We start from the raw sequence: 26,075 nt of genomic DNA, 5'->3' as shown, positions 1-26,075 counted from the left end.
TTTGGCCATGTAGAGAGAATGGAAAATGGTCGTCTGTTGAAGAATGTGATGAATGTAAAAGTTGATGGGAGAAGTATAAGAGGAAGGCCAAGGTTTACTGAAAGAGAATTTTAATTCAAATTTATTTATTTTAAGCATTGTTTATAGAATATGGCATGATCATAGTTTTCCAAGTGTTTGGGAACTAGCCATTATTTTAGCCTTTTTGAAACCCGGTAAAGACAAGGTTTTAGCAGAAAATTATAGGCCAATTGCATTGACATACTGTGTGCAAAATCATGGAGAAGATGGTCAATGTAAGACTGATGTGGTACCTTGAAAAGAAGGGTATTTTATCACCCATTCAATGTGGATTCAAAAAAATGTACTCGACGATTGATGTGCTGATACGACTTGAGTCCTCCATTTGTAAAGCCTTTGCTTCCAAACAGCACCATGTAACAGTCTTTTTATTATCTTGAAAAGGCATATGATACCACATGGAGATATGGTATACTTAAAAGAATCCATGAGTTTGGATTGAGAGGAGAGCTACCACTATTTATTCAGTCATTTATTTCACATAGAGTTTTCCAAGTGAGAGTTGGGGAAGCTCTATCAGAGAGTAAATGCCAGAAAGAAGGAGTTCCTCAGGGTAATGTGCCGAGTGTAACCCTTTTTGCCCTAGCAATTAATGGGATATCCTCAGTCATAACCCTGGGATGTTCCCCCAACATTATTTGTGGATGATCTCTCCATATCATTTGCTGGAGCTAGAATGGCAATGGTTGAGAGAAAAATATAACTCTCTATTGATAAAATTATCCAGTGGGCCGATATGAATGGATTTAAGTTCTCGACAAATAAAAGTACAATTGTCGATTTCTGTTGTATCCGGGGAGTACATCCAGACCCGGATATATACATCAAAGGTCAACGGATCCCATGTGCAAGTGAAGCTAAGTTTTTAGGGTTGATATTTGATTGTAGGCTTACATGGGTTTCTCACTGAAAAGCATTAAAAGCTAAATGTCTTGAGGCTTTGAATCTTTTAAAAGTATTGTCCCATACATCATGGTGGGCAGACCGCAATACTATTTTAAAATTATACAAGGCCTTGATTTTTTCCAAAATTAGTTATGGATGCGAAATATACTCCTCAGCCACCCCAAGACGGTTAAAAATATTAGATTCTATACATCATGCTGGTATTAGATTGTCCACAGGAGCGTTTAGAACCTCGCCTATCACAAGTCTCCTTGTTGATGCTGGGGAGTTGCCTCTAGACCTTTGCCGAATGTCTTTTATTATTCGGCATTGGTTTAGATTGCAAAGACTCCCTAATACTTTAGCCTTTTAGACTGCAAGCCTTGTAAGGCACTCAACATACTTTGAGTTGCACCCAAAATCTCCTCAACCTTTTGGGTTTTGGGTGAAACAATTATTAAACATTCTGGATATAATTAGAATTAAGGTGCTTCCATTCAAGGTATCATCAACGCCTCCATGGAAATTACCTGACATATCTTTTTGTAAATACTTCATTGGAGTTAAGAAGAATATGACTGACCTTGAATCCAGGTCTCTTTTTATGGAACATGTTGCAGAACATAGGGGATCGACTTTTATATATACTGATGGCTCCAAATCTGATGCTGGCGTTGGATTTGGAGTACATAGTAATGATTTTAATTGTAGAGGTGTACTTCCTCTAACAGCTTCCATTTACTGCTGAACTGTATGGCATACTAACCGCTATTGAGAAAATAGCTTTGGAAAAGGAGGGTAATTTTACAATTTTTAGTGATGCAAGGAGTATTCTTCAAGCTTTAGAAGTTTTTAATCCTAGTAACCCTCTAGTTTTAAAGATTTTAGAATGGCTTTTTATTATTGGACGGAGAGGTATAATAGTTCGATTTTGTTGGGTTCCAGCACATGTAGGTGTGTCTGGGAATGAGAAGGCAGATTTACTGGCGAAGAATGCGGCATCCAAGTTGCTACCAAGGAGGAATCCCATTCCCTGTAATGATTTCCTACCTTACATCAAGAAATTGGTTGGTAATAAATGGCAACAGCACTGGGATAGTCTAGATGGCAATAAAACGAGGGAAGTAACAAATATCATATCACCTTGGAAGTATAACATGATACCCCGAAAATGGGAGACAACTCTTTGTCGTCTCCGTATTGGTCACACACGGTTGACACACGAGTTTCTGCTGAAGGGCCAACACCAACCGTATTGCGAGGACTGTTTAGTACCTTTAACAGTGAGGCATTTGTTGACCGAATGCCCTAATTATAATAACTCAAGAAATAGATATCTGTTTGAGGCTCGAGGTGAGGATGGCAGGTTCATCCTTGCCAAGATTCTTGGACATGATGGGTCCTACTATGCGAGCGGCATTTTTAGATATATTTCAGAAGCAGGTCTTCTGAAAACTATTTAACTATTATAATGACTTCTTAACTTTTATGGTTTTAATTTAATTCTCTTTTATTTTTCATATATAACAAATGCTATCGGCATCAATGACCTTAGATGTCAGGATGCCAGAAAACTTTCAATCAATCAATCAATCTAGATGATAGGAGGATATATGTGAGAGAGGTAAAAGAGCATGCTAGAAATAGGAATGAATGGCGAGCGATTGTGACACAGTTCCAATGGGCCCTGCTGCTTCCTCCGGTTGCCTCGTTGACCACTGTGGTAGTGGTAGTAGGGGATTCAGCTTATGAAGCTTCATTTGTGGTGGATAACAAGGGAGATTGGGGTGTGGCACCTTAGCAATACCAACCAGACCTGGCTCGTCAGGCTAGGATGAGTGAAGAAAAGACTAGCATGCAATGTGCTGAAAGCAGTCACTTGGTGCCCATTTACCATCCTCATAGTGTTAGCAGGATTTTTACGCCATTTCGTTTTGCCTTAGCTCTGATCCCCTCCTCGCTCAGACCTTAACTCTCACTTTCTTAGCAGCACTCGTACCAGCATCAATTTAGTAATCATATGAGTGTCTTTGAAAGTGGTTTTTGTGACCACATGCTCTTTATTGAATTGTGATCACTGTTGTTTGTTGTCAAGTTAATAGTAACATCAATGTACAGCATTTAGGCAATGGCTCCCGAGAGGATTAAGAAAGATGGTAAGGATGAGATAATTACTGTAGAGGTATAAAAATAACTTATGGAAAAGCTTGGACAAGGTACACTTGTAGCAGACCTGGCAAACATGTACAATCTTGTAACATCCACAATTTTTATAATTATCAAAAAAGAAAAAAAAAGAAAATTGGTTGATGTGAAAGGGGTGCTGACGTTGAAGAAACAATGACCACGTGTTCTCAATAACGAAGAAAAGTTGCTTTTCATCTGGATAAATAAGAAACAGTTAGCAAGAGATACGTTTACTGAGAACATAATTAGTGGAAAAGCGAAGATATTGTATGCTAATCTTGTTAAAAATGAGCCAAGTACATCAGCAGATGAAGAAATAGAAACATTCAAGGCAATCTGTAGCTAGTTTGAAAATTTAAAAAGAAGAACTGGCATCCATAGTGTTATGCGTCTTGTTGAGGCTACTAGCTCTGATGTCAAGGCAGCAGAGGCATTCGCTTTAGAATTTTTAAAACTTGTGGATTCTGAGTCTCATAAGCCAGATGAAGTGTTCAACTATGCTGAGATTGGTCTGTTCTTGAAGATGCGTAGGACCTTCATTACAGCAGAAGAAAAGGTAATTCCCAGTCATAAGACCATGAAAGACTGTCTAACCCTTGTTGTTCTCAGCTAATGCCAAGCAGGAAATCCACAAGCCTTTAAAAAGTACATGGTGCAGAAGAAGCAATTGAATGTTACATAGAGGTCAAACGTCCAGGCTTGGGTCACTCAAATTTTGCTTGTGAAATGGGTCAATGAGGCTTTTTGTCCTGAAATAAAAAAGTACATCATGGAAAAGAATATCCAACTTCAAGCCTTGTTGCTTATGGATAATGCTCCAGCCTATACTCCAGTCATTGAAGATGAGCTAATGAAGGAGTTTAAATTGATCAGAATAAAATTCTTGTCACCCAATGCCACTCCACTACTCCAACTCATAGATCATCGGGTGATGTTCAACTTCAAAAAACTTTACAGTATCGAAAAGTAAGGTTCATGTGATACTTTAAGGTCACCAAAGGGACTGATCTCCTTCTCCGAAAGTTTTGGGAAGAACATCTCCAATCATCAACAGCCTCAAAATTATTCATAATGCCTGGGAAGGGGTCGCCAACAGAACCATCAATTCTGCCTATTAGAAAATGACCTGAATGCTGATTTTTTTGAAAACTCTCCCCAACTACTCCCATATAAAAATGAGCAAAGAGGACGCCTAAAGGGGACCTCATAGCGACGCCATATTTCTGAATATATATATGGCCCTTATGTGTAGTAAAAGGGGCTTTCTTTGTGCATATTTCTAATAATGCATGTTCATGCAGTTTAGTATCCAATTGCCGGTGTAGGAGGGATCTCCTAAAAGCACTGGTCCTCGGGTCATCACGTGCTGAGGGGCCGTGCAGTCTAAAATTTGTATATTTCGGGAGTAGACCCTCTTTTAAGCAGGTTTTATTGAAAGTGATTGCTGCTTCAGTGGCGTTAATTTTGTAATTAACTTTTTCTATTGTTCCTATTATCCTTTTCTCTTCATTGCTACAATCCGTCAGTAACTGGGAAAGGGACATACTATCATTAGGAAGGTGATGAAAACCATATCATTCACAATTCATCTTTGATATATCACAACACACTAAAAGTACAGATAATACGTACAAAGTATGAAACACTATCACAATGTTAGTGTGCACAAAGTAATGGTCACTTATGTACATAAAATTATAAATTACGTGGAGTTAAGTATAATACGTACTTCAACTCAACCGGTTTCGAGCAGTGAGAAGGATTTCTGCTCATTATCAAGAGTGAACTGTGACGCAGGTGTTGTTGTGAGACCTTATATACGGAGTCCTGCTTCAACATTCTATCCTTATTGGTAAAGGACTGCTCGAGAGCAGAGACAATTAATCCTGGGAGGTAGTGGCCTCTGGCTAGCCGGTGTGTTTGGTGGGATTAATGGCTCTGGTTCTGTCTGGAGATAATCCATGTTTTGCCCTGGAGGTAAACTTAAAATCCCAGAAAAGAGGCAAGAATACGTAAATCTCACAAATTACGTTCCTACGCCTGCTCAAGAAGAAATACTATGCTTGGGCCCTAATTGCCACTACATGGCCAAACCAAGACCGACTGACAAAAGAATGGAAATCGAGCTCCTCCTTGACACCATCCAAGAAAATGAACATAGGGGTGCCCTACAACCCCTACTCTTGCCAGAAGCCCTCACTGACCATGGCCAACACCGTAGCGGGATCGTCACGAAGGAGATGAGAGATGCTGCCAAGGCTCTTAAAATGCAAGAAGGCATCACTGTACGCCATGCAGATATAACTGCCGCCTTTGTTCTCATAAATACAGAGGAGTACCATGAAAAAGTAGATCGGATTTTGCCTGACCTCAAAATTTGAACGCTTGTCCCGAAACCCCACAGAGGATATAGAGGAAAGCAAACCGGATTATACAAAACATCAATGCTGCCACCAACGCCGTCCATATGCCACCTATTTCAGGTGATTTTGGGCTGGGCTACTTTGGAAATGTAAAAACACACAAGCAAGTGAACCCTCACCGGTCTATTATCACCCAATATCCTGCCCTTACATACCAGCTTGCAAAGAGACTGAACAACTTGCTTACACCCTCTATTCCTAATAAATATTGTGTGACTTCAGCAGAATTCCTGTAAAAACTGAAAAATTCCAAAAGTGACAGAGTTATTGCCTCCATGGATGTCGAGTCCCTATTTACGAACGTTCCCGTGAGTGAAACAATAGACTTCATAATGGACCGAGTTTATAGGGATACAACTACACCCATTCTCAATGTCCCTGAGGCCTCTCTCCGTGCATTATTAGAAAAATGCACAAAGAAAGCCACTTTTATTACACAAGGGCCATATATATATTCAGAAAGATGCCGTCGCTATGGGGTCCCCTTTAGGCGTCCTCTTTGCTAATTTTTATATGGGAGTAGTTGAGGAGAGAATTTTCCAAAAAATCAGCAAACCAGACCTCTATGTGCGCTACATTGACGATACTTTCATAAAAACGGCCAATGTGGAGTACATAGAAGAATGGCAACGCATTTTCGAGGACTGCAGCTCGCTCAGGTTCACCCTAAAGCACAGCCTCCAAGGACGTCTCCCCTTCCTTGATGTCCTTGTAGAGACAAACAATAATAGCTTTAATACCTCGGTGTACGTGAAACCAACAAATCTTGGCCTATGTCTGAATGGTGACAGCGAGTGCCCTAGTCGGTACAAAACTGCCACCATTAAGGCTTTTGTTCGGAGAGCCATTTCTCACTGTTCTTCGTGGAGAGGCACCCACGAGGAACTCGACAGAATTACTAAAAATTCTGGTGAATAATGGCTTCCCGAATAAGGACAGTAATCGGCAGATCAAGAAAGAAATACAAAAATGGTACCAGAATAAAGGCCCTGATAATACCAACACGCCAGCCAAAATAAATCTATACTATAAAGGCCTTATGAGCTCAAACTACAAAGAAGAAGAAAAGACTATGAAAAATATAATAAAAAATGTTTTTGCCACGGCAGAGGATACCGAAATCAACCTCATAATTTATTATCAATCGGCAAAAACACAAACAACCCTGCCCCTGCCATGCAAGATGACTTGAAGACCAAAGTAGTGTACCGATATAAATGCCCTGTCCAGGAATGTCCTGGCACCTACATCGTGATGACAACGATGCGTCTATCTAAGAGATTATCTTGCCACGTGCAACAGGGTGCAATAAAAATGCATTGCCTCCAAAAATATAATCTCAAGATAACAAGGGAGCATATAGTGAAAAATGTAACCATCATCGGCCTTGCCCCTGACAGCAGACACCTCAGGATAATGGAAGTTCTTTTCATTCAACAAGAAAGACCTGACCTCAACACCATGCAAGAAGGGACCTTATTGTCGTGTATAAGGTCCACCACCAACAATAGTCCAGGCAATAACAACAATAACAGGGCTGATATAGCCGAAGGTCAAAACATGGATTATCTCCAGACATAACCAGAGCCATTAATCCCACCAAACATGCCGGCTAGGCAGAGGCCACTACCTCGCAGGATTAATGGTCTCCGCTCTTGGGCGGTCCTTGACCAATAAGGATGGAATGACGAAGCTGGACTCCGTATATTAGCTCTCACAACAACACCTGCGTCACAGTTCACTCTTGATAATGAGCAGAAAACCTTCTCACTGCTCGAAACCGGTTGGATGTGTTATATTTAACTCCACGTAATTTATAATTTTTTTGTACATAAGTGACCATTACTTTGTGCACACTTAACGTTGTGTAGTGTTTCATACTTTGTACGTATTATCTGTACTTTTTTAGTGTTGTGATATATTAAAGATGAATTGTGAATGATATGGTTTTCATCACCTTCCTAATGATAGTATGTCCCTTTCCCAGTTACTGACGGATTGTAGCAATGAAGAGAAAAAGATATTAAGAACAATAGAAAAAGTTAATTACAAAATTAACGCCACTGAAGCAGCAATCGCTTTCAATAAAACCTGCTTAAAAGAGGGTCTACTCCTGAAAAATAATAATAATAATAGTTGTCCAGTATTTTGGAATTTCTGAAGCTTTTGCAATTGATGAATGTCTGAGGAGCAGGAAGGACAGAGTGACTAACCTCTCACTTCAAGTGAAATTAGGAAGATGTCAAGAATGTTGGAAACCCTGGAAAATGTAGAAACACATCACCAAGTCAATTCTTTGGTAGTACAAGCAGCAAATCTATTAACCAGCAATGCAGTGTTGCATTGCCATACAATTTTAAAGAAAAGACAAAAACAGTTGTCTCTAGAAAAGTTTCTCATATTAGGGTCATAATTTTTCACTAAAATCCATTACAAATTCTATGAATATAAGTACCGGTATATATGTGTACTTATGGACATGTGGAATGTATAGAGTGTATTTCTACTTCCTTTATTTCTTACGGGAAAATGGTTTTAGGTTATAAGCATCTTGGTTTGCAAGTTTACTCTAGAATAAATTAAACTCATCCACGGAAATACCACTATACTGAAGGGCATTGCATTCTTGTAATTCTAATACCATAAAGCAAATTGGGCACATAACTTTTAATGCACTTAGACTCATCCATAAAGTATTGATTGGCACCTACTGGCCAAGGAAATTTAAGACACTTTCTTTTATAAAAAGGGAATATGAAAAAATTGTGGTAAACCTTTATTGTTAAATTAATTTCCAGCTCTAAAATCAAGTAAAAAAAAAAGATAAACCATCTTATACCCATCAAAGCCTACTTTTAAATATATTGCTTTTAGTTCATTAATTTGTTATCTGATGTCAAAGTCCACATAAATTCAAATTTTCTCTTGATATCGTAAGTAAACCGTATTTAAAAGGCTCAAAACAGGAACTATTTAAATACTGTAACACTGTGTGGAGGTCTTTCAATATTAAAATACCTCAAAACAGCTGCTTCAATACCAAAGGAAAAATCTGACTCTGTATGCTAAAGGACAAATATCAGCATCAATACAAAGTTTCTTACTATAGAGAAGGAAATGTAATGATTTAAAAATATTAATACAGAAAGTCCTTGACTGACGGCAATTCACCCTTACAAATGGGCTCCCATGAGGTACTTAAAAAATCTGAGTGACTAAGTTTTGAGTAAGGATATTTGGTTCATTTATACAACGAACGACTTGCAGATGTTAAAAGCAGCTAACACTGTCGCCTGGCCATGTAGTAGTTCGTTACAAATCACTTTAGTGTCACTTCACCATTTTAGCTTACGATACGCATTCAGGATTTCAGAGTTGCTCATTTTTTTTTGTGGATATTTTTGTGCCTTCTTTTTTTTTACATCATGTCTGGAAAGCATAAAGGAGACTTCTGACGGCAGTGCGTTCAAGAAGAGGAAAGTCACTATGATGGAAATCAAAGTGAACAAAGTGAAGCGAAATAAAAAGGGGAGACCTGTACTAACACAAGTTATGTATTAGGCCTTAGTCATTCTATGGTTTTGACTACAGTATTATCAAGGATAAACATCACATATTTTACCATGTGAAAGGATCTCCCCCCGATGAAGTCGACCTTTATTACAAAATAAGGCAGTGGTCTCATGATTAAAATGAAGAGGCTGTCAGTGCTTTGGTTAGATGACCAGGATCATCAGCGTATCCCAGTGAGCCCTATGGTGATTCAGGAGAAGACCAAGCATTTGTTTGAGACCTTAATATTTTGAAAGGTAAAGGGAGTGAAATAGAGGAGTTATGTGGCCAGTAAGGGGTGGTTTACAAGATTTAAGGCTCTTGCCAATTTGAATAACCTTAAGGTGCAAGGTGAAGCTGCTAGTGCTGACAATGAAGCTGTAGGGAAATTACTTGATGCATTGGCTGAAATCATTAGGGAAGGTGGATTTTGTGCTAAACAAATTTTGTTTCAATGAGGATGAGATGCTTATTCTGGAAGCATATGCTGAACCAGACCTACATTGCTAAGGAGGAGAAGACAATGTTATGGTTAGCAGGCTGCAGCAGTGTATAGCACACAGACTTATTATTGGGTTAACGACCCTGATCCCATCTAACTAAGTAAATGACCCAGGGAGCACTATGATAAATGGGCACCACCCCTTGTTTTGGTTCTGAGAAAAGGGACCCAACAAGCAACATATAGTGTTAAGGGAGTTTTTTTAATTTTCAGTTCACTGCATTGAGTGAAAAATGAGGAATCTAGTAACATTATAGAAGGAAAAATAAAATCAATAAAATAGATTGTTACTTTGTAAAGTAAATAATGAAAGCCTAATATCCCTCTAATCATCAGTGGATCATTGACAAAAAATAAAGAATATCAAGCTTTAAAATAACATAAGAATACGCATCTACAAATACAATGACAAATGGGAATTGTGAACAAAATGGAGCAATATCAAGGTTGTTGAAATACAGCTGGATTGGATACTCAAGATTTAAGTACACAAGTATGATTAAAAGAACACCTGCTGTAATGTATACCCTTGTCATAGATGGCATTTGCATGTACCCTTGTACAAATATCAAGTGTGCTATTTCGTTGTCACTCAGTAACTGGTCAAGCTCCCTATACCTGAGATAATGCTTCTTAAAGCAAATAGACACTACACTGTTATAAAGCTAGTGTTGTGGTTGAGTTCTATAGTACAAATACACACAAGACTAAACATCGGCTAACTGTTCTTTGACTCATGCCACACAAGTAACAACACACTTCCTAACTTTATCAACAATTTAACTAAATTTTGTTGGATTAGAATGCACTCTTAAGACACGAGAGACGGTGGGAATTGTTTTAGATTCAAATGCAGGTCATTTAGAAACATTTAGACAGAAGTATATAACACAAATAAATCAACACTGGTAAACTAGCACTATTATTTTCACTAAATACTAACTTCATATGGCAACCATTGAGTCATCTTTAAGGCGATCTAATCTCCAATGTTGATAGAAGGTGGCTCACTTTCATTTTTGTATTAGATTAACAAGGCTGTACCATCCACTGCAGCCTAACTTCAAGGGCAGTAAACTGTTAAGAGGCAGAGATGACTTCAGGTCATTGATATGGTGAGAGGCAGTAACCTGAGAATTGTGTATCAAAGAGGTCCCTTTACGAGGAATGCCTTTTATCTGCCATTTGAATTATCAGTCCAGGTCATTAAATCGTACTGGATGTAGGGCGTTGAACAACAAAAATATTAGACAATTAAATGGCTGATGAGTGTAAGCATTTACAATCAGTACATTAATTTTTACACTAAATAAATAATTAGATAAATAAAAATAATTATTTCAATACAACACCTATGAACATTACAATGGCACCAGGACAATTTTGGCGGGGGGAGACTGACTTTTCTTCTTGGGGGTTATGCCTCTAGCCACTACAAGCTGAAGCTTATGCTGGTATATCAGGCTGAGAATTCCAGGGCACTAAAGGGGGTTTGGAAGAGTCAGGGACCCGTCATCTAGAAGTCTAATATGAAGGAATGGGTGATTATCTTAATTGAAAACCACTTGTTGCCTTAGGCTGAGCAGCATTGTGACAAGAAGGGCCTAGGGCCTATCCTTTAAGGTGTTGCTATTTCTGGTTAATGCTCTTGGTCACCTTGCCAACCTAGCTGACTTCCATCCTAATATCAAGGTGGTTTACTTGCCGCCAAACACTACTTCCATTTTACAGCACATGGACCAAGGTGTAATTGCTTCTTGCAAGGCGTACTACAACAGTAGGACAATTGCTGTGGCTTTGGAGGCAACAGAGAATAAGGAGGACATGACCCTCAACATGTTCTGTAAGTCCTACAGTATCCAAGATGCCATCAAGAACATTGCTGAAGCATGGGATGAAGCAAAGCAAACTAACATGAATGATGCCTGGAAGAAGCGTTGCCCCAGTTTCTCAATGATTTCTTTGGCTTTGAGGAGACAGTTGAGACTTACCCAGAAGGTTGTTGACCTTGGTAAGCAGCTGGATCTTGAGGTGGATGTTGTTGATGTCACCAAGCTTGCGGCATCTCATGGAGAGATGTCTGCTGAGGACCTCATTGAGCTGGAGAGCTAGATGATTGCAGAGCCCAAGAAATTTACAGAAAAGGCCTTTGCAGAAAGTTTTGCCCTGGTAGACAGAGCAATTGGAAAGTTTGAGGAACAGGATCCCAGCATGGAAAGGTTTGAAGGGGTCCAGTGGGGTCATGGATGCTGTGAGGTATTACAAGATTTTGATGAAAAGAGGGTACAACCCCGGTAGACAAACCTGTGTATATAGTTTAATAATATAGAAAGGCTTGTACCTGAACCAGGACCCTCTACCTTTGCAGTTTCTCCAACACCACCTTTAGATTTTCCAGCATTTCATCTTGATTTTTTAGCATTTCATCCTGACTCTCCAGCTCCTCTTCTAGCTTCTCCAGTAGCTTCCACTTCCTCCCCCCTATAAGCCTCTCTCTCCACCACTTGCAACACCCCTTCTACTGTGGAGGTCAACCACAAGAATACAGGCAAGGAATTTTTACAAGTATTACTTATTGTTTACTATAATACATTCCAGCTAGTTTCAGCCAGTTTCTAGCAAATATCTTTCCAACCAAACAATTAATGGGTTTGGTACTTTGAAACAAAGTTTCTCACACCCTGCTATATTTTTTCTTTATAAAAACTTACATGTAGAAATTTTTTTTAAAGGCACTTTACTCTTGAATTTTAGGACATAGCCAAGTGTAGCTAGTCAAGATTTACGAATTCATTCGGATAAGCACTCTTGGGGTATTCATACCTCCTACCACACACCCACCTTTCCTCATTCATCCTATCCATTAAACTTCACTTCCTGGCTCTCTTTGCATTCATTTAACTCACTCTCTCTCTCTTACTGTGGAAAACCACCGTAAGTAATATGTTTTTGTATATATATATATATATATATATATATATATATATATATATATATATGTATATATATATTATATTATAATGTTTTTGTATATATATATATATATATATATATATATATATATATATATATATATATATATATAATATTATATTATATATATTTGTTTAGTGATGTGGAACTACCCGGCCACCCCTCTCACACACACTTGTGTATTCTTATCACTTTTTTCTTTCTCCCAACTGTTTTACTGGGTTTTGGTTTTCTTTTAATTGTGTTTCTAAATATATTTTATTATTATTATAGTGTATATATATATATATGTATATGTATATATATATATATATATTTTTTTCTTTTAATTAGAGAGTAATGTGGCTGTTTTAAATCGTTAGCATGTATGGTGCTCGAGGGCGGAGGAACCTTCTCTCGTTCTCCTCCCCCTTTAACGTCAGACAACCGTAGGCTGTTTACCTTCCCCTCTCTGAGCACATTGGCCCATCCTCTTTTCTCCTCTGTTCAAATGTTGACGTCGCTTGCTCCCGCAGGTTAATTGGAAGGAAGACATCTTCGTTGACAGCGCCTCTCAGAGGTAACATCTCCTGTCTGTGGGTTGCGTTTTATTTTCCCCACAGAGGGGAAGAATTTTTTATTCTGTTTGTTTCTTCTTCAGCACTTACAGCTGACTTTGGAATGCGAAATCAGTTGCTGCTGCTGTGGCTGACGCCTTAGCTGTCTGCGAGGGTTGCCTCTGGCCTCATCTTGCCCATTTGACAGCCTCTTACTGCCAACCTCGTTGTCACCCAACGATCCGCAATCTCTCTCTCTCTCTCTCCCTCCCCACAAGCAACACTCTAGCCTGCATGTATAACGTTTGCCTGCTGTGGATCACGAAACTACGAACGATCGTTGACCCATGGCCAGCTCTCCATCTACTCGACGATCAAATGATCGCCACAGAGATGGAAGGTTACTTACGATCTCGATGCTCTTCAAGAAGGTTTTCAGAATCACGATATCGAAGGTTATCACGATCTCAACGCTCTTCTTCTAGAAGACGATCACAGTTATGAGCTAAATGCTCACAATAACGAGATATTACGAGGTAGATGATCAAGATCACGAACTGAACGATCACGATCATTAGCTAGACACTCATGAACATAAACAAGACGTCCGTCTTTATGAGGCAGATGTCTTACAGATGTTGCTTGCCTCCCGTCAGCGGGAGGCTCTTATTTCACTTGTTCGATCTCTCCTTCGAGGAATTCCTTTGGCAGGAATTGGATTCATTCATTCCCATCCTTTTTTTGGGTAATCCCTTTGGGGAGAACCCAGAAACAAGCCCCTGCATATTTTCTCAACAAACGCCATATGTCAACCTTCAATTTGAGGTAGAGCTCATTGAAGGGAGGCAGAGAGTGCTCCCTGGAGGTTTGCCTCCAGGCGTGGAAACTTCCCCTTCCAAGGCAGTCTCTACACAATTGCTGTTTGGCAATCTTCCTGCTTGTGAGAATGGCCTACGGGGCAGATAATGTTGGTTACTCTATTTAGATCTACCCTTTGGGTGATTCCTTCGACAGGAATTGGATTCGTCTTTTTTCCCACTCTTTGGAGCAAACCACAAGCTTGACACTCATTTTCACAAGCAAATCGTTCACATTCACAAGGCCCACGCTCACGATCACATGTGAGACACTCACAATCAGCAGCGAGACACAAACAATCACGAGCTAGACACTCATGATCACGAACTAAACACTCACGATCACGAATGAGACGTTTACGATCACGAGAGAGATGCTCACGATCACGAGCAAGACGCTCACGATCACGAGCGAGCCTCACGACCGTGAGCAAGACCCTCACTATCACGAAAGAGACGATGACGATCCAGAGCGAGACGATCACGATCGCGAGGCAGAGGCTCTCTCTTACGAGGACGTTGATCCACCAGTTTGTTGAGCGCCAGCTGATCGTCAATAGTTAAATCGCTGATCACTAACTCGTCTGTCGGTGATCACCAAATCGCCGATCGTTAGATCTCTGATCACCAGCTCGCCAATCTCCAATCCCCAGCTCTCCAAGTGCCGATTGTCACTTTGCTGATCGCCAACTCTAATCACCAATCATCAATCGTCACCTCACTGATTGCGGATCGTCGATTTACCGACCGTCACCTTCCTGCAGCTTGTTGGTAGTCGATCGCTGATTCTAGTTCAGCGATCATCAGATCACTGGTCACCATATTGATGATCGTTCAAAACCTATTCACTGATCGCTAGCTCGTCAGTTGCCGATTTTCAACTCAATGATCGCCTGTCGTCAACTCGGCGATCGCCTATCGTCAACTCGCCAATCAACGATCATCAACTGCCAATCCCAGATCACTGATCCCTGATCTCCGATCCCCAATCACTGATCTTGTATCTCCGAGCACCTACCTACAGCTCCGATTGCCAGCTCGCCAATGCCCGATCGCTAGTTCGCTGATCTCCGATCTTCAGCTCGAAGCTCGCCGATCGCCAATCCCCTGCTTTCGGGTCGCCAGTGCTCCGATTCAGCAGATCTCTGATTCACCAGGTCTCCAATTTGTCAGCTCGCCAATCACCATTTTCAACGACTAGACGATCTTTGGCTTCTTATCAATAGCGCTGTTCGCTAGTTGACGTTTGACTAGTTGTTCGTTGTCTCATGTGACAGTAGCTCACTGTTTGCTGCTTGCCATTTGTTTGCTTGACGTTCGCTGTTCGGGTCGTGATCACCTCTAAGCCTGCTCTCCTCTAGGCTGCTGCTAAAATCAGCAATCACTTTCAGCATCTATGTTTTAGCCCTGGATACTTTGCCCTCCAAGGTAAAGCTCTGGAACAATCCGTTCTGCCGGAGGCTCTTTTTGGATCATGGGCTTTCCGTGAGAGAGCTCCTTTTGAGAGCCTCTCTTCGGAGCGTTCTCTAACCTCGACGACATAGATTGTCTCCTCTCCTCTCTCTTTGGCTTACACTACTTCAGTAACCCTCTCCATGTAGAGCGGAAGGAGTTTAACAGAGTTTTCCTTCTGGGAACCTAACCCTGCATCCTCCATCGACGACTGGGAAAATACATAGTGTACAAACCTCAATGCCCCTCACCCTTTGGGTACTTTTTTGTTTCTCACAAACGGGGTTTCTTTGGTTCCAGAAGTTTTTCATCTCCTTGATATTCGAAGAACCCGCATTCAAGTAGCCAGGTTTCGGCATCAAATCCGGCACATTTGCGGATGTTCATTCCTCATAAACATACGTGCTTCACCTACACTTCATTCCTACTACAGAAGGGCTTATGGGCCAGGTGCCTCAAAAACCATGATGCTGCTACCTCCTCCCTTGTCCCGTATAGCATAGGACTACCTCGGGAGCCTACTTTGCTTGGATAGGAACTGCACTAGTTAGACAGTCTCCTGCTGAAAATCGGATCTTGGACGTGATGGGGGAGGCAGATCCCTTGAATCTATCCCTCCCCCTGCATCGGGAGGCACAACCCCATGGGGATACTGCCCCACCCCCACTCTCTCAGAGAATTGAATTCATTGGTGTCTAACGCGACAGTGGCAGCAACTTAATTGCTATAATTTGAGTCACCCCAGGGATGGGTGACTGACGAGAACAATAAATGTTGTTGGCATCTTGTGTACTCCCAGTCTCCGTCGGCCTTTACGCCCTCGGAGCATCGTGTGAATACATTAAACCTCCATCTGCAAAATTCTTTCCCAGGGAAACGTATTTGCCCAACTTTTCTCTAGGCTTAATCTTGTTCGTGAACTGAGACAATGATTCTTCCGTAACTGGAATGCTCCCTTTGGCCGCAGTTGTTCGAAAGGAATAGTTTCCTTTCTCATCCTAGAGTGAGGTTTATCTAACAATGAAAAAACCCTTCCCACGAGCTCGAAATCCTTGGCTCATGTTTTTTGTCAGGGACAAAGAGTCCACATCCAAGCTACAATAGATACTCTCCTATCTTCCTTTAGGATATGGGAAGCGGTCTCTCTTTTTTCTCGTGATTAGAACATCTGTTGTCGTGGGAAGATGCGATTCGCCAAGATACCAGTGAGCTTCGTCAGTCAGAAGTCTCCAGTTTTAGTCTCTCCTCGTGAAACAAATTTAACCTTCAAACCCTGTCATGCGAAGAAAAGGTCTTGCAAGCAAACAGCCCATGGCTTCTTGTACAGGGTCGACCCTGTCTCCGAAGACTTCTGACTTCTGACTGATCCTAACAGTCTCAAGCTCCTCCAAGACATCTAAAGTTTACCACGATCTGAGGATTTGAGTAATCCAAGGAAAGACCCGACTGTCATAACCAATACGGGTATCTATAGACATGGTCATCATCCTGCAGAAACTTCCGCAAGTTCAACAAGACCGCATCAGTCCCCATTGAATTCAACCTCTTCAGGTCTAGCTAGGTCCCTGGTCCTTTGGCACCAGGAATCGTCTTTCCCTGTGGTTCTCTACGCGATCAGAAAAAGAGACTGTTCTCTACGAGATCCGAGCAAGAGACTGTCCTGATGACAGTGATTCTTCTGTTTTCCCATTCGCGGGAAACACTTTCTGCACCTACGTGGTCTCCCCTTCAGGGTATCCTGTCTACGGGACTGTATTTTATCCAATCCGCCCCTTCTGCGGGAGACTTCCTCTAACAGCCTTTGTTTAGAGGCCCTCCTTTTAGTAGCAGAGTGGATATCAATGATAGGCATTGACCTCCTTCTTCCGGTGGAAGAACAACTGCTTTCACTCGTTGAGTTCCCTCCGAGCAATTCCGACGAAAAAATAAAGGCTTCTCCCCGCCACCGAGCAGGTCTCGTCGGCAGTCTAGCCCATCGAACTCGCCTCGCCGGGAAGATTTATCTTGCCCAATAGACAAGTCACATCCAGTGACACGTCCACATCAGAGAACCCATTAAGGACGTCCTTTACGACTAGATGCTCCGTGGTGAGGATTGGGTAGAGTTTGTCTATTTTCAAGGGTGCAATTCCAGTAATAGACCCTCAAAATTGCCATCCTCCCTCGTCTCCAATTATTGTTCTTCATAGAGTTTGAGCCTGTTTACACATAGTCGGGTAATAAAGCCCCTCTACGGGACACAGGTTGCTTCCTTTGGTCCTGGGTTCCCTCCCTCGAAGACCTAGGACACCTAGAAAGCAGGTCTTCTCCAGATCCCAAGGACAGATCTCTCCCGGTGTTGCCCTCTACCTAGAGAATAGGCTCACCCTATGGGTCGGCCCCAATGTCTCTCATTAACTGCGAGAAACTAAGTAACATCCTACTTTTTTCCAGAAAGCTTGAACCTCAGGTTCAACCCTTCCAGACTGGTAACCCTCCACATCGTGATCAATGATTCTTACACCATTGATTAACTAGAGACCCTACCTCAAGGAAGATGCATTAGCTCGCCCCAAGGGTACAGCAAGTTTCGCCAAAGGATCTCATTAGTGACTAGGACCCACTGGGTCATATACTGTACCAGTCATGGTGTCCTTCGTCTCACACCAGTAGTTAAATTGAGGCCATATCTCGAGGAAAATACAATAGCTCGCTCCAAAGGTTCAGCACGCTTTGCTAACCTTAGGAGGGACAAAAAAGGCTCATAAGTATCTCGATCAATACTGGGACATGCATGGTCAATTTAGGGCAGAATCAGCCCCTAACGTTTAGAAGCAACTACTTTGTGACACAGGCAATGCCAGTGATAGGGTGAAAGTGTTTCTGGCCTTCACCTCGCCCTTCCTGCAAGACGTGACCCACAGGAGCATGCAGACGTGCTCCCTTACCCCAGTGATGTCTACACAATAAATGGTTTATAATGTCTCGAGCTCCTTGACGGAGAAGTAACAGATGGTGAGGGCAGAGTTGCCCAAGGATAAGCCTGGGATGATTGGCAAAGAATTACTGGCTCTTTCTTTCCCTCTTTAGGGTACTTTGCAAAGCTGACCTCGACTGTCTGCAGGTATAACCACTTTCCTTGTGTAACTTAGTAGGGATTTATATGCCTGTCGCATTTTTTGTAATGTAAAATATACTCTAGAATGAACAGAGTTTGTGTGGGGTGTTGTTGTCAGTTAAGAGACATTTTTTTGGATGGGCTTGAGGGGTTGGGGGGGGGGGAATACAATGAATTGTGGTTTGTGTTACAAAAAAATATATGTCACTTTATGAACCGTCATATAAATTCATAAATTGTAATTTTTTTTGGTTAACCCTCAAGTGCCCTCCCCCCCAAAAAAAATGATCTAATCTGTTATTATTTCTTTTAACGAGTAATGACAGCAATACCCTACACCCAGTAGGAAGACAAGTAGAAGTATTGGAATAGGAGTAACATTTCATTTAAGCCTGCACCTGCTTACGTCGCTGGTCACCCTGATGAAAACTGTCAAAGGCAGGTTTGCCTGGGTAAAATGTCTGACTTGATGAAGTGTGGAGAACTTGATAAGGATGGGAGGCAAGAGTGAATTGGACTACCTTCTGCTTTTGAAGATGATGTAGACTTGTCAAGCTGGTGTTTGGATATTTTCCAGTTTTCTAACGTGAGGAATTCTTAGAATATTAGTGCAGTGGACACTTTAGTGAAAGAAATACCCTACGATTGAATAGATATTCATAGATTTTTTACCAGACTCTGTTCACTCACTGTGGGGATCTTGAACTGCAATGTAGTGGGGTTCTCCATTAAGCTTGATGATTTCTTGTGCTGCCAGCTGGTAACTTTGATAATGATTGTAGCTGGCGGGGTTGGCTGCTGAAAACATTTTGTGTTTGGATGTTCATTGTAGTGGTAGTGTTGCTTGGTGAAATAGTTAGACCACCCAGGCAACAGCAACGTACACACTGTAGCATTCATTAATGTACTAAAATATGGAGATGTATGTAGCATGACTTTAGGAAGTTACTATACTGTATTTGATGGGCTATTACAAATTTTTTGTCTTTCTGATGTACAACTGAGATTGGAGAGATGGGTCAGATGTGTAACCTTGTCTTATAATCCTTTTGATCGTAATGGAAGTAATCATTCAAATTACATTTTAATTTAGCCAAGTTATGTATACTATTTATACTTGTATATGTAGATTAAATATTTTCTAGATTTAATCTTATGAGGTTCTGCCTGGATATGTTTGTCTCTCCTTCTGGTTTTGTAGGATCACCCTGGTATTTATTTATTTCCTCTAAAATGTTCAAGTATTTGTATTTCGTTTTTATTACCAGCGGTTTTTTATTTTTTTTCCAACACAATTGTCCCCTTCTCTGTCACTAATTTAGTTTTTTCCCTTTGTATTATTTTTTTCTTTTCCATTTATATTATTGTATTCTCTTTTCCCTTTGTATTGTTTTTTTCTTTTTCCTTTTTTCCTCTCCTAATGTTTAGAGAGCTTAACTAATCTAAAGAATAGCTTCCGCTATTTAAATTGGATTCCATGCATGCCAGTAACAAGTAAAACGGCTTACCTCTGAATAATATTATGCAACTATAGGTCTAGCTAGGTTCCCTTGCCCAGTATAAAATCAAAGGGGGGTGCCCAGTGCCCAGTTCTTTTGACAGTTACCTAGATTTTTGGGTATCCCACTGTTTTACCTTTTTGTGTAGAGAACGTTGGAGTGTGGGGCATTCGGAAGCGATGCAGTCTGCAAACCCCTACAGCGTCCCCATACAGGCTAGGTAGGATTGGGTAACGTCTTTGGTTACTTCTTAGATGCCTATATTTCTGAGAATATGTTTCATAGACTAGTCACACCGCTAGAATCACGCATTCACCAGAATTGCTAAGGCCGCTAACCGTGCTTTGCACTCCTAGTTTTGCGAAGTGTCAGGGTTTCTCTCTGTTACACACTGAACACTTACGGGAAAACCCGGGGTCAAAGACCAACCAGTTGGTCAGGACTTCCTCCCTTCTAAGTGACTCATCCATATAAATAACAAGGTTTTAGTAAAAGAACAAATGACCAATTTGGAAACAGTTTGTATTTTTTCTAATACACACCTGTAATTATTGATACAAATTGTCCTGCCAACACCTGTACCCCGATAAGTCCTGATTGCAATAAAAAAGTGATCAAAAGATACAAGTGAGTGTGACCTGGTACCCCAGCTCCCCCTCCTACCCCTACCGCTAACTAGCAGTAGGGTAGTTCGACGTCGCTAAAAAGTCTTATGGCTAGTTTCAGTTTCACAAAAAGAAATCCCTTTAGATAACTACAGGTTTGTATTAGTTAGAAAAATTACAAATTATTTCTAAATTTGTCATATATATATATATATATATATATATATATATATATATATATATATATATACATGTGTGTGTGTGTGTGTATGAATGTACAGTAGAACCTCTACATACGATTGCCTTTACATACGATTCTTCCAACATCCAAAGTAAAATTTGATCAAATTTTCTTCTCGACACCTGAAGTCATGCTCCAACATCCGACGTAGATGTTGTTTACGCCAGTAGATGGCAGCACGTCGGAGGGACGCCATTGAGCGTCGACTGTGGTTGTCCTCTATTTACAGTGCCTTTTATCTTCCTTTTCTCACGTTTCATTTTTTATTTTACGTATAATCATGGGTCCTGAGAAACTTAGTTTTGGTACAGGTATTAGTAGTGGTGAGAAAAGGAAGAAGGCAATGCTTTCATTAGAAGTGAAGCAGGAAATTATAGAAAAACACGAGCGTGGTGTGAGTGATCTGGCTAAACAATATGGCCGGAATATGTCTAATGATCTCGACGATCATCAAGCAGAAGGAAGCCATTAAAGCAGTCAAACCATCGAAGGGGATCAAAGTGAAGCAAAGAAAACTAATATTGAATTGAGTGAAAGTGATGAAAATTAAAAATCCAAAAGGAATAAAAATGTAAAAAAAAAATATAAAATATAAAAATAAAAAAAAAATATATATACAAGCTAAGTCAGGTTGAAGCTCACGTAATGTAAGTTAGAGTAAGTTACGGTACGTTATCGCAGTCACCATCTCTAGCTTCTTGCAGACTGTCCGTCTCCTTCTGTATGAAAATTGTGTGATTGGTTTTAGAAGTTGCAATGATACCAAATGTGAGAGTACAGGTGCGGTTGATTAATTTGCATTACACAGCGTTGAATGACCTTTGATGCCCCAGTGCTTCGCTTAAGGCCTAAATCTTATATGCAATACACTTCAACAATTTAAAATAAAGACTTGTCAATATCTGTAATGGGATACGTTTTCATATCACCAATGCAACTAAAAAACTGAATAACATAGAACCGTTGTTGTAACATGCCGGTATCCGCTAGATTGTTTCATTACTCACTAGGGACATTTATCTTATGATAGGAAGGAAAATGGAAACATTTTTAATAAATATACGGAGCAAATGTCGATAATTTGAGCTTTTAGAGAAGAAGCAATATAATCATTATGGGAGGTTCTTAAAAAAAGCCAGATTAATTTATTTAAAGCTGTTCCTGATAGGACAGCAAATATACATATTCATAGTGATCTAAGATCATTTGAGTGATATTGTACTATATTTGAATATATTCTATACTTGTATTAGAATTGATTATGTACTCCACAACTCTGGGAATGAAATCAATGTTAATATCATGCAAAAAGTGAGTATCACCAAGATTAGTCAACTCTGTGTTGATAATTATGTGGATGATTATATCATTCCCTTTTAAGAGCTAGCCAATCACAAACATCTGTAAGGGGCAATTCGCATCAAGGTTTGATGCCAATGCTGCAAAATAAGTTAACTTTGAGGATAATGATAATAGAAAAGATGATAATGGTAAAATAGAAACGTCACCTATTTAATTATCCGAGTGTTGCATTGCTCATTTCAGTAGCTGTTCATTGTTGTTTCGTTCTTTATTCATGTTTTGAGGCATAAAAGGCTAAGTGTTTTCATTTAAATTAATGCTCTAGTTGCATCAATGTAGTATTCTCATTTGATGATTTAGTATTTATGGTTATTAAATTCTACCCATTATATTTCAGAAATCTCCAGCTAAATGGAAATCCATTCCGTGTTCCTAGAAGGGCAATTTTGGATAAAGGAACTAGGGAAATCCTAGACTACTTGAGATCTCGAATTACTAATGAGTGAAAATTTGTAATAATTGTTTGAATTTCATTCATTACAATTACTTGTACTTAATAAGGAAGGTAGAGTTGTAGTTTTAAAATATACTGTAATTATTATCAAATTTAGATGTGCCGTTTATATGTCATGAAAACAATTTCTAGAAATGGACTTTTCTTAGTTATTAACACTGTGTAAGTAATCCAATACTGTAATGTACGTTAGTTTTAAGTTCTCTCATTCTCATTAAGGGTTGCAGGTTTATATATTAATGTAGCATAGCCTAAATAAACAATACTACTCACTAAACATTTAATAGAATAAGTAAAAGAATATATACTGTGATATTGTTCTATGAAGAGATCTTACTTAGCCCAGTCACTAAGCATTCCTTGACAAAATAAATATCAGTTTTTTTTTAAATATAAGTGTTTTATGAAGTAAGTTATAAGTGCTAAGAGAAATTCAGTAAATGTATTCCAGAATTCATATGAAGAATAAATCAAATTTATTCCAATAATCCTAAGAAGAATTCAATAAATATATTCCAGTATCTCTAAGAAGAACTCAGTAAATGTATTCCAGTATTCATTTGACAAATAAAGTTAATTTATTCCAATAAACCTAAGAAGAATTCAGTACATATATTTCAGTATTCATCAGAAGAATTCATTAGATGTATGCCAATAACCATCAGAATAATTCAGTACATTTATTTTAGTAGGCAGTATAGATAAGGAGACAGTCTGCTGTATTAGGGAGAGATATTTCAAAGCAGTGAATTAGTAAAAGTGAGCAAAATTTTCAAGATATATGTGGTATATTTGACAGTCCTATATTTTGTATTCGTGTCGGAATAATATAGTAACATATTTGATTTTTGTGCTGAATTATCATGGGTTTGCCATTGTTTTTTTATATGTTATTTAGAGCAGTAAAATAAGTGTTAGCTGGACTAATTTGAAATATCTTCCTATGAAATTTAGTCTCTGATAAAAGAAAGTCCAAGGAGATTCTGTTCTGGGTTCAGCAAAATTTATTTTTTCATATACTTGCGTGCTGTTGTAGAACTGGGATAGTACAGTGTTCTGTCATTAATAATTCTCATATTTTTTGTACTGTAGGTGATGATAGTCTATGATGCATATAAAATTGGCTGTGTCACATGTAGGAAAAAAACTTGGAAGCTCTCAGGAATTTTGCTAAGTGAATTTGAATCTGTTACTTGTTAGACGTTTCTTATAGTTTAATTTAGGCTTAGGTTCAGAGTAACTTTTTAAATTTGAGGAATTATTAGCATTTCATTAAACATGCACCTGTCACATTACTTTTGTATTAGGTTCCTCAAAATAGAACCAAAATTTATTAATCATAAAATATATCAGTACAGCAATTTGCATATATTCTAAGCTGTTCATAAAAACAAAAGAATTAATCATGAAAGAGCACATCTATTACACATACTTTGCTTATTTGTAATAGATACACACATACAGTCAACCTTAACATTCACGCAGAGTTAGGTAACGCACACACCAGCAGATGTTGAAAGTCTACGAGTAATTGCTGCATCTCTTAAAGACACACTTATGCCCCCAATTTTCTTATATAAAAAGAGAGAAAAATGTTGTCTTAGCCATTAAAGAAAAGAATGAAAAGTAATAGTATTCATAGTTTTGTAGCGCTAGATTTAGGAAAGCAGCCACTGTTATATAACACCAAATACAGAACAGCACCTTTATAGGAAAAACAAAAAGTCATTATTATACACATGCTTGAAACTTGATTTGTATAACAGTATCAGTCTCTGCAAACTCTTCTTCTATGTTATGTAACTGAGTATGCTGTGCTGTATTTGATCATTTATAACTTAATGCTTTAATGTCGTTTTTACTTTAGGTACATTCACAATTATGTAGAGAGTGAAGGCACCTTGGCTGAAATGGATTGAGTTTTGTAAGATCAAATACAGCACAGCAGACTCGGTTATATAACAGGGGAGAGTAAGTTGAGACTGATCCTGTTATATTGTATAAGTGAAGTTTCAAACCAGTGTGTAACAATGACTTTTTGTTTTTCCAATGGGCACTGTTTGGTATCTTTAGTATTGTTTAATTATGAGTGTTTCTATTGCAATTGATATTAAGTGATTTTATTTTATTGTGAATCTTGTAAATACTCAAGAATATTACTTTATGGAATTATGAGGCCTCCCTGCGAATAATCAAATTCCTGAGTACGTAACCCACGAATAAGGGCTGATTGCTACATTTAAACTTAAAACAGATTTATTCGAGTAAAAACAAAGATTCATTTTAAAATTAATAAAATAATGAAGAAAAACCGAAAAAAATTTATTTAGCAATCAACAAGACCAAATTAACTCTGGAACACTTTAGAAACATTGGCAATAAGTAATCCTACTGAATATTTGATGCACATGTAATTAAACGAAGAGAAATAATTTGAATGAACGGAAATGACATGAAGAACAATAAATTGAAATATAGTTAAAATATTGCAATGTAATTCAGCATGTACATATAACACTTGGAAACAAAACAAAATTACTTCATTATATAAGACTAGATGTTATGAAATAGGAAGGACAGAAAAATCGGGAATATCAGTAGAAATGATTGAACTGACTTACTGAGACTGCCAACCAATGTTATAGCACTCATCACTTGCAATAAATACTGTACAATTTCTATACCCTTTAAACTACCATATATGTGTCCAATTATTACAGTCATGCTAATTTTTAAGTAATTCCCTTAACGTTCTATTAACTTTTTGAGAATGCCTGATCTTTAACAGCATTAATTTTGTTTGTCTCAAGGAAATGTTTCCTTGTTATTAAATGAACAAGTGATTATGAAGCAAAGGAAAAACACATTGACAATAAATAGGTGTACTTTTCCTATGCGTACACATGCTGTAATTAAATAAACACAGAATTTTATAACTAAGAGTTATTGTTTTTATACTTATCTGTTGTTCATAATGCTACTCTTTGGAAGTCTGGTTTTCTATCGTTTACCCAAAAGCTAGAAATTTCCCATTTTCTTTCCTTTTAATAGGCATCTATTATACAGTAATAGCGACAAAATCTTGCAGTTAATGGCAATAACCTTGGCTTGGGTATGCATTAGCTCCTTTGATTTGTCAGTCTCTTAAGTCAAAATTAAATTCTATCCTCTCGATAAAATTAGAAAGTGGGGAGGATGGGCTATTTATTTGAACATCAGGTCATTACGGAAATAATAGATTTTATTACTGAAATAATGTTCATACATATGAAACTCCCCTGGTGTCCATAATGGTGATCCCTATGCTTTGGTGGAGGTAGGTCAGTGAAGGAGAGAGACAGGAAGGGTAAAACCCTTTTTTGGGCTCAA

At 39.0% G+C, this 26,075-nt stretch overlaps 1 protein-coding gene across 5 annotated transcripts in view; it reads left to right on the top strand.

The window, feature by feature from the left end:
• LOC137651648 (leucine-rich repeat-containing protein 40-like) overlaps positions 1-25,643 on the top strand; it is a 475,618-nt gene extending 449,975 nt beyond the window's left edge. For all 5 annotated transcript variants that reach the window (XM_068384869.1, XM_068384890.1, XM_068384879.1 and 2 more), the window contains one exon: positions 22,590-25,643. In XM_068384869.1, the coding sequence (XP_068240970.1) occupies positions 22,590-22,698 (109 nt within the window). In that variant the 3' untranslated portion in view covers positions 22,699-25,643. The remainder of the gene's footprint in view (positions 1-22,589) is intronic.
• Positions 25,644-26,075: the final 432 nt, after the last annotated feature.

Source organism: Palaemon carinicauda, chromosome 1 (assembly GCF_036898095.1).
Source record: "Palaemon carinicauda isolate YSFRI2023 chromosome 1, ASM3689809v2, whole genome shotgun sequence".
In the NCBI taxonomy this organism is placed as follows: Eukaryota; Metazoa; Arthropoda; class Malacostraca; order Decapoda; family Palaemonidae; genus Palaemon; species Palaemon carinicauda.
This window is presented reverse-complemented; position numbering and strand designations above follow the sequence as displayed.